Source organism: Brassica napus, chromosome C2, assembly GCF_020379485.1.
Source record: "Brassica napus cultivar Da-Ae chromosome C2, Da-Ae, whole genome shotgun sequence".
NCBI lineage: Eukaryota > Viridiplantae > Streptophyta > Magnoliopsida > Brassicales > Brassicaceae > Brassica > Brassica napus.
In genome coordinates this window covers 14,098,259-14,112,496 of record NC_063445.1, presented here as the reverse complement: position 1 = coordinate 14,112,496, position 14,238 = coordinate 14,098,259, and the positions used below count along the sequence as shown (strand labels likewise).

General features: G+C 35.9%; 1 protein-coding gene across 1 annotated transcript; it reads right to left on the bottom strand.

The window, feature by feature from the left end:
* Positions 1-2,133: 2,133 nt before the first annotated feature.
* LOC106359814 (11-beta-hydroxysteroid dehydrogenase-like 6) lies at positions 2,134-5,697 on the bottom strand. The gene is made up of 7 exons (XM_022696264.2): positions 4,897-5,697; positions 4,653-4,809; positions 3,805-3,861; positions 3,445-3,530; positions 3,230-3,361; positions 2,969-3,133; positions 2,134-2,672 (listed from the first exon to the last, which is right to left on the bottom strand). Exons 1-7 carry the CDS (start codon positions 5,077-5,079, stop codon positions 2,589-2,591), a joined length of 864 nt encoding a protein of 287 aa, XP_022551985.1. The 5' UTR covers positions 5,080-5,697; the 3' UTR covers positions 2,134-2,588.
* Between the last annotated feature and the right edge of the window lie 8,541 nt (positions 5,698-14,238).

Genomic DNA, 14,238 nt, shown 5'->3' with positions numbered 1-14,238 from the left:
AGTCTCTTGTGATGGTTTTATAATTTCGTACAGAACCTTTCCAAAACTACCAAAATCCGCAGAAGCATTTTCTCTGACAACACACTTTTGATTTCTATTTACATCATGATGATCAATGTTTGCAATCAATGAGACATAAATACACATAACGTATGTATTGGACAATGTGATAAGGTTTGAAATGAAGCGGCCGAGCTTGCTTATATCACTATGTTATAAACTTATTGTTATGTTTGTTATGTTTTGGAACTTATATTATTGGGTCATGAACTTATTGTTATGTTTAACTTGTGTCAACTGTTATATTCTATAAGCCTCCCTTTTAATTTTCACAACCATAATCTTTGTTAGATTTACAATGAAGACTTATGATAAGAAGAACTTGAATAAATGAAACAAGCATTAAAAAATATTTTTTTTAATAATTAGAGATAAAGTAAATCTATTATTTACAATATTATATAAACTGCCAAAACAAGAGTATTCTAACCATAAAAGAGAATTAAAATCCAATTAGGTTAAATATTTTTGGTTCGGAAGACTTCTTGGGAAGTCTTCTAATGCATTTTATGCTAGAAGTTTTCTGATAAGTCTGCTCGCGAAGTCTATCGAGAAGTCTTCCATATCTAAAAAACATGTATATACAAAAACGTTCAAATGACTTCAAAACAGTGAAAAACTTCAAAAAAACAAATTATGCTTAAATAATAAAAAAAACACTCACATTTGGTTGAATCCATAACTTTTTCGAATCTAACATATAAAACACACAAAAACACATATCTAAAATTTACAGATCTACCTTTAAAGAAGTAGAAAATGAGAATCATGTAATGAAAAACCTGAAAAACAAGATAAATTAGTGTGAAAGATTTGATACAAAAAATGAAGAATTGATATAAGTTTGGTGTTTTCAAGTTTTATGAGATTATAGAGAGGTTGGAGAGTTTTAGAGTGAGAAACATTACATTTTTGTTCCAGCCATTTGAAAAGAAGAGAGAATGTATAAATTTCATTTATATAAGAAGACAAAAATATCCAATTAGGTTAAATATTTTTGCTTTTGTAAGACTAAGTTTTCTAGCATAAAATGCATTAGAAGAAGTCTTCTAAAAATCTTCTTGAGAAGTCTGCTCGTGAAGTATGCCAAGAAACTTGCATATCCAAAAACGTTCAAATGATTTCAAAACAAAGAAAAACTTCAAAAATAATATTTTATGCTTAAATAATCAATAAAACAATCATATTAGCTTGAATCTATAACTTTTTCGAATCTAACATATAAAACACACAAAATACATATCCAAAATTTATAGATCTAATCTCACCATTTGTTGAATGCTCCGCATGCTATCTCATTGGTTGCGCTGTGCGTTCAGACTGATACAACCTCTACAACCTTTCCGTCAAAGGCAAATACCACATCCTTTTAAATGGCACTGGAACTCTTCCACTCGTATTTTTATAACGAGCATTTCCACAAAATTTGCATGTAACCCGCTCTTCATCCGCCCTCCAATAAATCATGCAGTTATCGCTGCATACATCTATTACCTGATACGATAAACCAAGACCAGCTACCAGTTTCTGAACCTCGTAGTATGAACCAGGGGCTACATTATCCTCAGGTAGAATACCTTTTACAAAATCAGCAATCGCATCCACACAGTCTTCAGCCAAATTATAATATGTTTTAATGCCCATCAGTCTTGTTGCAGATGATAAAGCTGAATGACCATTTGTGCAACCTTTGTACAAGGGTTGCTTTCCAGCATCCAACATATCATAAAATCTCATAGCTTCTGCATTGGGTAAATCTTTCCCTCTAAAATGATCATTTACCATCTGCTCAGTACCTACACCATAATCTACATCCATTCTAATTGGTTCTTCTAACCTAACCGCAGGCTGAGGTTCGCTAGTACTACCATATTCATAATCAGTTTCTCTATGATGATACCAAATTTTGTAACTTCGTGTAAACCCATTCAAATATAGATGAGTCCAAACATCCCACTCTTTAATAATCTTTCTATTTTTACAATTAGAGCAAGGACATCTTAACATACTCGTTTCTGCTTCCGGTTGTCGTTGAACTAACCCCATGAATTTGGTTATACCTCGTTGGTATTCTTCCGTAAGCAATCTCGTGTTCGGATCCAAATGAGGTCGATCGATCCAAGAACGATAATAATTTGAAGAAGACATATTTTTTTCAATCAAATTCGTGTGTAAATATAGTATGTGAGAGGATGAAGAAATGGAGTGAATGAAGAGGTTGGGGAGTGCGGGTATTGATAGATGAAATGCTGCCGACAGTACCGAGGAAATTCCGACGGAATACCGACGGCAACGGCTCTTTCCTCAGAATTTCCTCGAAATTTTTAAAATCCCCAACGGCTCTCCAACGGCTATAATATATCCTCGGATATTCGTCGGTTTTTTCCGAGGAATATGCCTTCCTCAGTATTTCATCGGTATATTTCGAAGAAATTCCGAGGAAACACAAATTTGAGTTTCCTCGGAATTTCCTCGGAAATTCGTCGGAATATTCCGAAGATCTCATTTTCCGTCAGAATTACGATGTTTTACCTATCTCCTCTGCACACGCTCCTTAGTACCGCTTTAGCGCACCTCTCTGCTGATTCCACTGGCAATAAGCTTATGTGTACCTGCTTCATATGATATAACAATGTCAACGTTGAAACTAAACTCCATCGTTTAATTTATATTTTCTAGTTATTCTTCATGCATGTATAGGAAATATCTATAGACATTTGAAAGAGTAGATGAACAAAACTCTTGGGCAAATATTTTTTAAAAAACAAAAATATAAAAATGCGGGTATACCTCGAATGATAAGTTCTCATACATTTTTGGTTCATCCTACTATTTTCCATACTGAGTTTGACTTTTATATTATTTACAACTATGAAAGTAGATCATAAATTAAGCCAGAAATGCTTACATCTCTGAGCTCTTTGTCCACTATGAATTGTCCGTTCTTTGTCATGAACTTGCCTTGGGTCATTTCTGAGTCAACAACCCCAGGTGCTACTATGGTAACCCCGACCTTTGATCCGAACTCAATTCTTAGAGTTTCGTAAAACGCGATCACAGCAGCTTTACTCGCCTGAATCCATCAAGAGAAAATCAAGGATATCAGATGAGTTTTTAAGATCAAAAGGTTAAACAAGTACGAAAAGGCAAATGGATAGAAAAGTGTTACACAATAAAAGCTCAATCTGGGTGAAGCAATGCATCCACATCCAGAAGCAATCACCACAATCTTTCCTCTAGACTTCTTTAAGTACGAAGAAGCAAAGAAGGTGCAATACACAGATCCCCAAAAGTTTATGTCCTGTGGGAAAAAAAAAATACAATTACACAGATTAGTAGAAAACATATTTTCTTTACAGAGATCTTTGGTCTGAGTAAATTTACCATAGCTGGCATAGCCATGGAAAGATCGTCGATGTCTTCAAACAAATAGAGTGGAGCAACTCCTGCATTTGTAACTAGATGATCCACTGCCAAAAAAAAAGAAATAAAAATCCACAATCAGTACAACAGATTTTTATATTTGTAGTATATATGAATAATAGATTTTAAAATTTCCGAATTACAACTTGTTAAATGTTTTTATGTAAAGTTTAAACAAAATTTCAAAAACAAATAGTATATTTATTTTAATTGGTTTGGCGTTTATATTGTACTCAAATGATTTATAAAGTACTAGCTCTGGATTATTTATAGTAAAACGCAAACAAACCATCTAGAATATAATCAGGACTATTGACATACATCGGCCAAAATGAAGAACCGCGGCTTGGATAAAACGTTCGCAGTCGTGGAGAGCAACTCCATTCGTAAACCTCTTAAGAGAGGTTCTTAGCAAAAAAGATATTTTTTTTAATTAATTTTGTAAAGTTAAAGATTTTCAATTTTTTGGGTGTCCATAGGTGAACTCCAAAGTGAGGTTCTTAGGAATAAACTAATATTATTTAATTTACGAAAAAAAATTATGTTTATTGAAAAAAAATATAAAACATACAATAATTGTGATTGTTGGTTACCAAATTTTGCAAATATATTCTCAACGAAGACTGAAGACGAAAGCACCAAATCCAAAATCTAATTTGAAAACCTAATTTGAAAACGAACCCTGTATCGATTTGAAAACCTACTCTAATCGAAAACAAACACAAACGAAGACGAAAGCTCCAAATCCCAAATCGTCTTTGAACCCTGACGAAAACCCTAATTTCAAATCGATGCCCAATTCGATTTGTTAATCAAAACCCAACACAAAATTGACAGAAAAACAACATCGAACAAGTAGCAATCCATAAATCGACGGCTAAACAACTCGGAGAATCGATTTTCGTATAGATTTACCTAAGAACAAAGACGATCCCGAGTCGCCAAGTAATCGCCGTCGGTGGTTTTTTTTTAATTCTCTCGCGTCGAATTACTCTTTTTTTTCACTAAACGAAACTAGGGGAAATGCACGACTATTTCCACTTGCCACGTACTTTAGAGCTCACCCCTTAAAATTGTTAATTAAGAAGCACCTCTAACCATCCCACTTAATTATATTACTTATTAAATCAAAAACGGATAAGAGGCTTGCTTATAAACCCCTTATAAACCAGCGATGGAGATGATCTTAGAAACATCGGCGACCATGGGGATGACTTCAGGGGACCCATAGTGCTCAACGAGAGCCGCCACGTGGAAGAGAGGTTCGTCTCTTATATCAACAAGTGCTAAGTACGCACCTTTCTTCCCGTACTCATATGCTAAAGCCTATACAATACACACTATCACATCCACATCCACATCTATTTAATCTTGATTAATCATCGAACATTAAATATTGGTTCCTAAACTTGCCTCGCCTATGCCAGAAGCTGCGCCGGTGATTAGAACCACTTTTCCGGCGACATTTTCCCGTAAAACATTCCGCCAGATGGAGACGGCGGACTTCAGTCTCTGGTAAATTGGGTAGAAGACAAAAAGTCCGTACAAGGCTAAAGGAGGAAACACGAAGTTGATGATCCTGTTGATTGAATCCATGCATGGAGCACTCTGCTTCACTATTGGTTTTCCTTTGTTCTCTCCGCCTTCTATGTTTTTTTTTGGTTAGTCTATTTTAAGGCAAGCTCTAGTGGCAATGTGGCAAACCAACAAGCTGAGGTGCCAACATGTGTTTCTGCAGTCTATTTGAGAAGCATAACATTTTGTTACAACAAAATGTTATTGCAAAACAAAATCCAAAATCATCTTCTTTTTTTGCCAACTCTACCTACGGGCTTCGAGTACAAGAGGGTAAAACTCATTCCAATGAAGAGAATGATAAAAGTCCAGGGGATGATATAAGAATAAATATACAAAATATATATGTTTCTACAAAATATATAAATGAAAATATGTTATGTATATAGTAACAGAAAAAGGCAAAGAGAATACATACAGATGAAATAATATAGTCATGGGTTTTATAACTAGTAAATATTTTGTAAAACTTTTATCATCAAACGAGCAAGATCATCATACTAACAAAGAAAAAAATGGATGACTACACAATAATTCTGGATCATTAGAGTTTTTTTTATCAAAAGATTATGTAAACGTTGTAAAAAAATGTAAACAGTTTCTTTTATTACTTATTTAGTTGAAAACAATGAAACTTCCTACGAAATTTTCACATCATACCACTACAAGAAAACAGCGACATACTGAGGGAAAAAATCGTCGGTATGTCGTCGGAATAACGTGTCCTCGGAAATAACTCCTCGGAAATTCATTTTTCCTCGGAAATCCCTCGAAATTTTCCGACGGAATTCCAATGAAACAAATTTCCGAGGAAATTCCGAGGACCACCTGTTCGTCGGAAAGCTCCTCGGAATATACCGAGGGAGAGCTTCCTTAGGATATTTTGATGGATTTTCCGATGGTCCAATCCTCGGAAGTTCCGACGAAATGTTCCTCGGAATTTTCATCGGAAAATTCCGAGGAACATTTCGAGGAACATTTCCCTCGGTATATTCCGAGGAACATGTCCCTCGGTATATTCCGAGGAACGGGGGCCCTCGATATATTCTGAGGAACATGTCTCTTGGTATATTCCGAGGGACCCCGTTCCTCGGAATTTAAAAATAATAATTTTTTTTTAAAAAAATAATTTTTTTTAAAAAAAATAAAAATTTTGAAATTTAAATTCGAGAATATAAAATTAAAATTAAAATTGAAATCATTAAAATTAAAATTGAAATTTAAATTTAAATTTAAATTTAAATTTAAATTTAAATTCGAAAATATTCAAAGTTTCACAAATAAAAATAAAACATTCCGAGTTTTTGGAAAAAAAAAAAAACTACGGGTCTGGCACGTCCGGGAACACCTCGTTCGGGTACATCCTCTGCATCATCTCCATCATTTGCTGGTTCAGCCTCCTCTGTGCCTCATAGCCCGACTGTTGAGCCGCCATCTGGGTCTCCAACAAAGATATGCGATCATCCTTGTCCTTCAATTGAGCCGTAAGTACTTCTGGATCAACAAAGGGCGGTGGTGCAGAAGAATGAGGAACCGACCGGCCGGGTGCGACGACCCAAACCGACCAAACGTCCCAATTCTTGGGAACCGACTGAAATAGAAAATAGCCAAATTTACAAATTTAAATCAAGAAATAAATGAATTGAACTTTAAAAAAAAGAACTTACGGATTCAACGATTTCGTTGATTCAAAACCGGGACAAGTTGGTCGAAGCCGTCAAAGCGTCATCCTCGGTTTGAAGCTGAGACACTTCGTCTTGCACCTGAGTTTGGACCAGGCTGACCACTTCCCTCACAAGACCGTCATCAATCTGGCCGGTCTTCTTGTTGGTATACGCCCTCTTCATTAGGGCGAGATCATCAACCGGCTCGCCATCATTTTCTTCCGCCTTGAAAAAAACATAAATTAAAGAAACATTAGAAATTAGAAGAAATGGACAAAAAATAAAATTTCAAAACTTAAATAATTGAAGAAAAAGCGGCTGAATTTACCATGCGATCTCCCAGAGAGGCAATAGATTGAGCACCCAAGTTATGCTTGAAGACACCCTTCCCTTTACGGTCGCTCCTGCGGTTGGTGGAGTTGGTGGAAGAAGTTTCTTTCGTCTCTTCCTTATCCCAATGCGCACACAACTCCCTCCAGACCGTGTTGTTTATCGACTTTGAGACCTTTTAATAAAAAAAAATAGTTTAATAAATTAAAAAATTGTTTAATAAATTAAATCGAACCTTATTGATTTATCACTTCTTCTTCCACTCGTGGATCTGCTTCCCATAGTTGTCCATAACTTTATGGACGAAGTGGTGATAGATAAAGAGCGTCTCATCGGAATTCCAGTTGAATTTTTGCTCAAAAAAAAAAACACAATTAGTAAAAAAAATTATATTAAAGATTAAAAATATAAGTAAAAAATTAGAATACTTACCGCAAACTGACGAAACCACAGATGCTGCTTGTCGATAGGGAAGTCAGTGAAAGTCGGATGTCCCTTGTCGAGGGCCGAGTATATCATACGGTTGATCCATGCGCTGATCCCGTTCCCGGATCGGTTGAACCTAATAAAAAGAACAAACGCTTAATAATGAATCAAATTTTAATGAAAAAAAATATGTTTAATTACCATGTTTGACCCCGTCCATATGGATACGGAGTGAGATAGGGAAGATGGTCACGACCGGGCTGTCGAACCAACTCCGCAACACTCATCACGCCCGGAGAACCCGGAGGAGCAGGAGCGGGTGCAGCAGCGGGAGCGAGAGGAGAAGGAGCGGGTGCAGCAGAGGGAGATGTATGGTAGGAGCTGTGGGGCGAAGTGGAATCCTGAAAATGGCTGGAATCCCGAGACTGGCTCCCCGTACCACCACGACCACGACGCTGTCGAGGCCGGGTCTGATCATCATGAGACCTGTAAATTAAAAAAAATATTTAATAAATATAGAAATATAGAAATTATTTTTTTAAAAAAAAAAATCCCAAATAATAGTTTTTAATCACAAAAAAGCTTTATAGATATTAAAAATGTTTAATAAATATATAAAAATAGTTCTAATAAACAAAAAATAGTTTTAATTAATAAAAAATAGTTTAATGATTACAAAATATTGTTTTAATAATATTAAAAATGTTTAATAAATATAGAAATTTATATAATATAAATATAAAAAAAAAATTTAAATCCCAATAATAGTTTTTAATCACAAAAAAGTTTTATAGACATTAAAAATGTTTAATAAATATATAAAAATAGTTCTAATAAACAAAAAATAGTTTTAATAAATAAAAAATAGTTTAATAATTACAAAAAATATTTTTAATAATATTAAAAATGTTTAATAAATATAGAAATGTATATGATATAAATATAAAAAAAAAAATTTAAATCCCAAATAATAATTTTTAATCACAAAAAAAGTTTTATAGATATTAAAAATGTTTTGTAAAATTCAAAAAATCAAATTTATATACAAAAAACGTTTTGTAAAATCCAAAAAAACGAATTTATATAAAAAAATCGTTTTGTAAAATACAAAAATCGAATTCATACACAAAAATCGAATTTATATACAAAAATCGATTTTATAAATTCAAAAAAAATCAAAAATTTATAAAAAAATTCTAAATCAATTCAACAAAACAAATTATTCAACCAAATCACAATTCTAAACCTATTATACAACCAAATCACAATCCTAACCAATCACCCTAACAAAAATCTATCAAATCTACACAAAAACCTAACAAATAGAACCTAAGAGGGTGGGATAGGGTCCTTACATGATTTGTGTAAGAGAAGGGGGAGATCGCCGGAGATATCGTCGGAGAGAAGGGGGTTTTCGCCGGAGAGGAGGGAGAGGAGGCGCAGAGGAAGAAGAGAGAAATGGGAAAGAAGAAGCGGCTCGTGGTTATAAAACCTAGGGTCCGACGGATAGTATCCGTCGGAATTCCGTGGGAATTCCAATTTCAATTTTCGCGAAATATTTGCCCGGTTAAAAGAACATATTCCGAGGAAATTCCGACGGATACTTAAATATCCCTCGGAATTCCGTCGAAATATTCCGAGGAAATACCGAGGAACTAGTGTTTGGGGTTTCAAAACATCAATTTTTTTGCCGTATTTCATTTCTTATACAATTGTAATGCATAACATTGAGGATTCTTTGTATAGATGATCATAAACCATGAAATAACAAATTTCAAAACGAATTGAAAGTATTCCCTTTACCGTTCATTAAAGTGTATAAGTGTTTCTCTCACGTTGTGTGGATTTCGTTCATACAATCGGAAAAGTGTTTATTATAGGGTAAGAAACAAATTTTTGACTTCATAATCAGTCTAAGACACTTAATAAGGGTTATATAAGTGTTATTCAAACCGCAAAACGTTGTTTTCGGTTTAAAAACCCTATTTCCTTGGAATTTCCTCGGAATATTCCGAGGGAATTCCGAGGAAACCCTTATCTTCCTCGGAATTCCGTCTTCCTCGGAATTCCCTCGGAATATTCCGAGAAAATTCCGAGGAACTAGTGTTTGGGGTTTCAAAACATCAATTTTTTTGCCGTATTTCATTTATTCTACAATTGTAATGCATAACATTGAGGATTCTTTGTATAGATGATCATAAGCCATGAAATAACAAATTTCAAAACAAATTGAAAGTATTCTCTTTACCGTTCATTAAAGTGTATAAGTGTTTCTCTTACGTTGTGGGGATTTCGTTCATACAATCAGAAAAGTGTTTATTATAGGGTAAGGAACAAATTTTTGACTTCATAATCAGTCTAAGACACTTAATAAGGGTTATATAAGTGTTATTCAAACCGCAAAACGTTGTTTTCGGTTTAAAAACCCTATTTCCTCGGAATTTCCTCAGAATATTCCGAGGGAATTCCGAGGAAATCCTTATCTTCCTCGGAATTCCGTCGGAATATTCCGAGGAAATTCCGAGGAACTAGTGTTTGGGGTTTCAAAACATCAATTGTTTTTGCTGTATTTCATTTCTTATACAATTGTAATGCATTACATTGAGGATTCTTTGTATAGATGATCATAAACCATGAAATAACAAATTTCAAAACGAATTGAAAGTATTCCTTTTACCGTTCACTAAACTGTATAAGTGTTTCTCTTACGTTGTGGGGATTTCGTTTCTACAATCGGAAAAGTGTTTATTATAGGGTAAGGAACAAATTTTTGACTTCATAATCAGTCTAAGACACTTAATAAGGGTTATATAAGTGTTATTCAAACCGCAATCCAACCATGCCCAAATACTTGATTTCCAAAATCTCACGTATGTGTCCGTAGTATACATCATCTCCTGATGCAGAACAAAAGCCAGCATCATAAGTCGTACTCGAACGTCTCCTCTTCTGAGTTGTGAATGCATATCCTCGAGTACAAAATCTCGGATATGACTTTACAACAAATTTTGGTCCAACGACCATCTCGCGTATCCAATCGTCAAATGTTTCACCTCTGGCCAAACCAGCAGACACCTATATTAATAGCACATATATATGTTATATCAATAAATGTGAATTAGTATAAATATGTGATAAATGATATTTTAATTTGTTTAAAGCACTCACATAAGTAAACATCCATCCAGAAAATTCTCTCTGCTTCATTTCTTCTAGCTCGTCCTCTGTGGCGTATCTATATTCGAACCGCTTTTCTACCATGAAAATCCTGTACATATGATGACAATAATGTAATTAATTAAGATTTAAATTTCAACTAATTAAAATAAAAATTTGTAAGCTAATTTATTTACCTCTCATATTGAAGAACATCTTCGCAGTTGGTGAGCAAATATGTTTGCAAATTACTGCGCTCCTGCTCAGTAAGTCGACGGTCCTTTGGTTTTCCGCTAAGTCGTCCAACGTCTGTGAAAATGTCTGGAACCGTAACATGATATGTTGCTCGTTCGCCTCTATCATCATGCCGAGCAGGTCTTCTGTTTTTGGTCTGAACTTCTGCTGGAAAGTAGTACTAGGCAAAGTTTGAAGTTTCTTCATTGATCATATGTGCGACTATAGAACCTTCCACCCTACTTAAATTTTTCACCATCTTCTTCAAATGGAACATATACCGCTCATACAGATACATCCATCTATACTGCACAGGACCACCAAGTTCCAATTCTCTTGCCAGGTGAATAACAAGATGCTCCATAACATCAAAAAATGAGGGAGGAAATATCTTCTCAAGGTTGCACTGAATCACGGCTATGTTAGTCTTCAAATTTTCAATACCTTCAAGAGTCACTGATCTCGTGCATAAATCGCGGAAGAAACCACTTATCCCTGCAATTGCTTCATGAACATTTCGTGGTAATAGTTCCTTGAAGGCAAACGTAAGGAGGCGCTACATCATTACATGGCAATCGTGGCTTTTCAAGCCAGTAAACTTTCCTTCCTTTCTGTCGATACAGTTACGCAAATTAGATGCGTAACCGTCTGGAAATTCTACATCGTTTGAAATCCAATCAAAGAACGCATATTTTCCCTCTGCATCAAGTCGGTATATGGGAAAAGGAGCCCTACCATTCTCATCAACATGAAGTTCTGAACAAGCACATATATCGACTAAATCTAGTCTTGACTTCAAATTATCCTTTGTTTTACCTTGAACATTAAGGATCGTGTTCATGAGATTGTCAAAAAAGTTCTTCTCAATATGCATGACATCTAAATTATGCCTTAGCAGATGATCCTCCCAGTATGGCAGATCCCAGAAAATACTTTTTTGTGCCAGTTATGTAGGTCTCCAACAGCATCTACAGGAAAATGCTCATGTCCACCGACGTCTGGCGTCCTTTCTGCACCAAAATCTCTTAGTTGTGTCTTCAAATCTTTCCCACAAATTTCCGGAGGTGGACTGTCAAACACCCTCTTGTTCTTCGTAAACAAATTCCTACTCCTACGATATGGATGATCAGGTGGTAGGAATCTCCTGTGACAGTCAAACCAACATGTTTTCCTTCCGTGTTTTAGTTGGAAAGCATCAGTGTTATCTTGACAATATGGACATGATAGCCTTCCATGCGTTGTCCATCCAGATAACATACCATATGCTGGAAAATCACTTATTGTCCACATTAGTACTGCTCGCATTTGAAAGTTTTCTTTACACGAAACATCATATGTTTCAGCACCTTGAGCCCATAGTTGTTGCAACTCATATATTAGTGGCTGAAGAAACACATCAAGTGATCTCTTAGGATGCTCTGGTCCGGGAACGAGAATCGAGAGAAATAAAAACTCTCGTCGCAAGCACAAGTTTGGGGGTAGGTTGTATGATGTAAGAATGACGGGCCATAGAGAATACTGTCTTCCACTCTTGCCAAACGGGCTGAAACCATCAGTACATAATCCAAGGTAGACATTTCTTCTCTCATACGCAAAGTCGGGATACTTTGATTGGAAAAACTTCCACGCTTTTGCATCTGAAGGATGTCTGATCTCACCATCTGTTGAGTGCTCTGCATGTCATCTCATTGGTTGCGCTGTGCGTTCAGACAGATATAGCCTCTGCAACTTTTCCGTCAAAGGCAAATACCACATCCTTTTATATGGCACTGGAACTCTTCCACTCGTATCTTTATAACGAGGCTTTCCACAAAATTTGCATGTAACCCGCTGTTCATCCGCCCTCCAATAAATCATGCAGTTGTCGCTGCATACATCTATTACCTGATACGATAAACCAAGACCAGCTACAAGTTTCTGAACCTCGTAGTATGAACCAGGAGCTACATTATCCTCGGGTAGAATACCTTTTACAAAATCAGCAATCGCATCCACACAGTCTTCAGCCAAATTATAATCTGTTTTAATGCCCATCAATCTTGTAGCAGATGATAAAGATGAATGACCATCTCTGCAACCTTCGTACAATGGTTGCTTTCCAGCATCCAACATATCACAAAATCTCCTAGCTTGTGCATTGGGAAAATCTTCCCCTCTAAAATGATCATTTACCATCTGCTCAGTACCTACACCATAATCTACATCCGTTCTAATTGGTTCTTCTAATCTAACCGCTGGCTGAGGTTCGCTAGTACTACCATGTTCATAATCAGTTTCTCCATGATGATACCAAATTTTGTAACTTCGTGTAAACCCACTCAAATATAGATGAGTCCAAACATCACACTCTTTAATAACCTTTCTATTTTTACAATTAGAGCAAGGACATCTTAACATACTTGTTTTTGCTTCCGGTTGTCGGTGAACTAACCCCATGAATTCGGTTATACGTCGTTGGTATTCTTCCGTAAGCAATCTCGTGTTCGGATCCAAATGAGGTCGATCGATCCAAGAACGAAAATAATTTGAAGAAGGCATGTTTTTTATGAATCAAATTCGTGTGTAAAGAGAGTACGAGGGAGGATGAAGATATGGAGTGAATGAAGAGGAAGAGGGGTGCTTGCATTTATAGTTGAAATCCTACCGACAGTCCGAGGAAATTCCGACGGAATTCCGACGCCAACGGCTAGTTCGTCGGAATTTCTTCGGAATTTTTAAAATCCCCCAACGGCTCTCTTACGGCTATAATATATCCTCGGAATTCAGCGGGTTTTTTCAAGGAATACATTTTTCCTCGGTATTCCATAAGAATATTCCGACGGATTAATATTTCCTCGGAATTCCGTCGGTATATTCCGAGGAAATTCCGAGGAAACTAATTTTTTTGTTTCCTCGGAAATTCCTCGGGATATTCCGAGGATTTCATTTTCCGTCGGAATATCCGTCAGAATACCGTTGTTTTCTTGTAGTGTACAAAACAACCAATGTATCTACTGCGTACTAATACAACCAATGCGCTCATAGTACAAAACTTTTTTCTCTCACCAGAAAAACCAAAGCGAAGTCTTGCAGATGGGATGGTGAGCATACAGGGCGGGTGATCACTTAGGAATCCCACGATGGGGGATCAGTATTTGACCCCTTGAGCGTGCGGTAGATCCTAGAGTTCTAGGTTGTTTGGAGTCATAATTATATGTGTGGTGATGACTGAGTTCATTACATTGTTTTGATTGCATTGAAATGTTGATTGTTAGTGGTTAGTCAATACTCGTTTCACATTGAGAAATATAGAGGTTCATGCGGGGTGGCCGGTCTAGAACTGGTTCGCTGAGTAACCCATTATTCATGTCCTCCCTTTCATTTCTCCTGT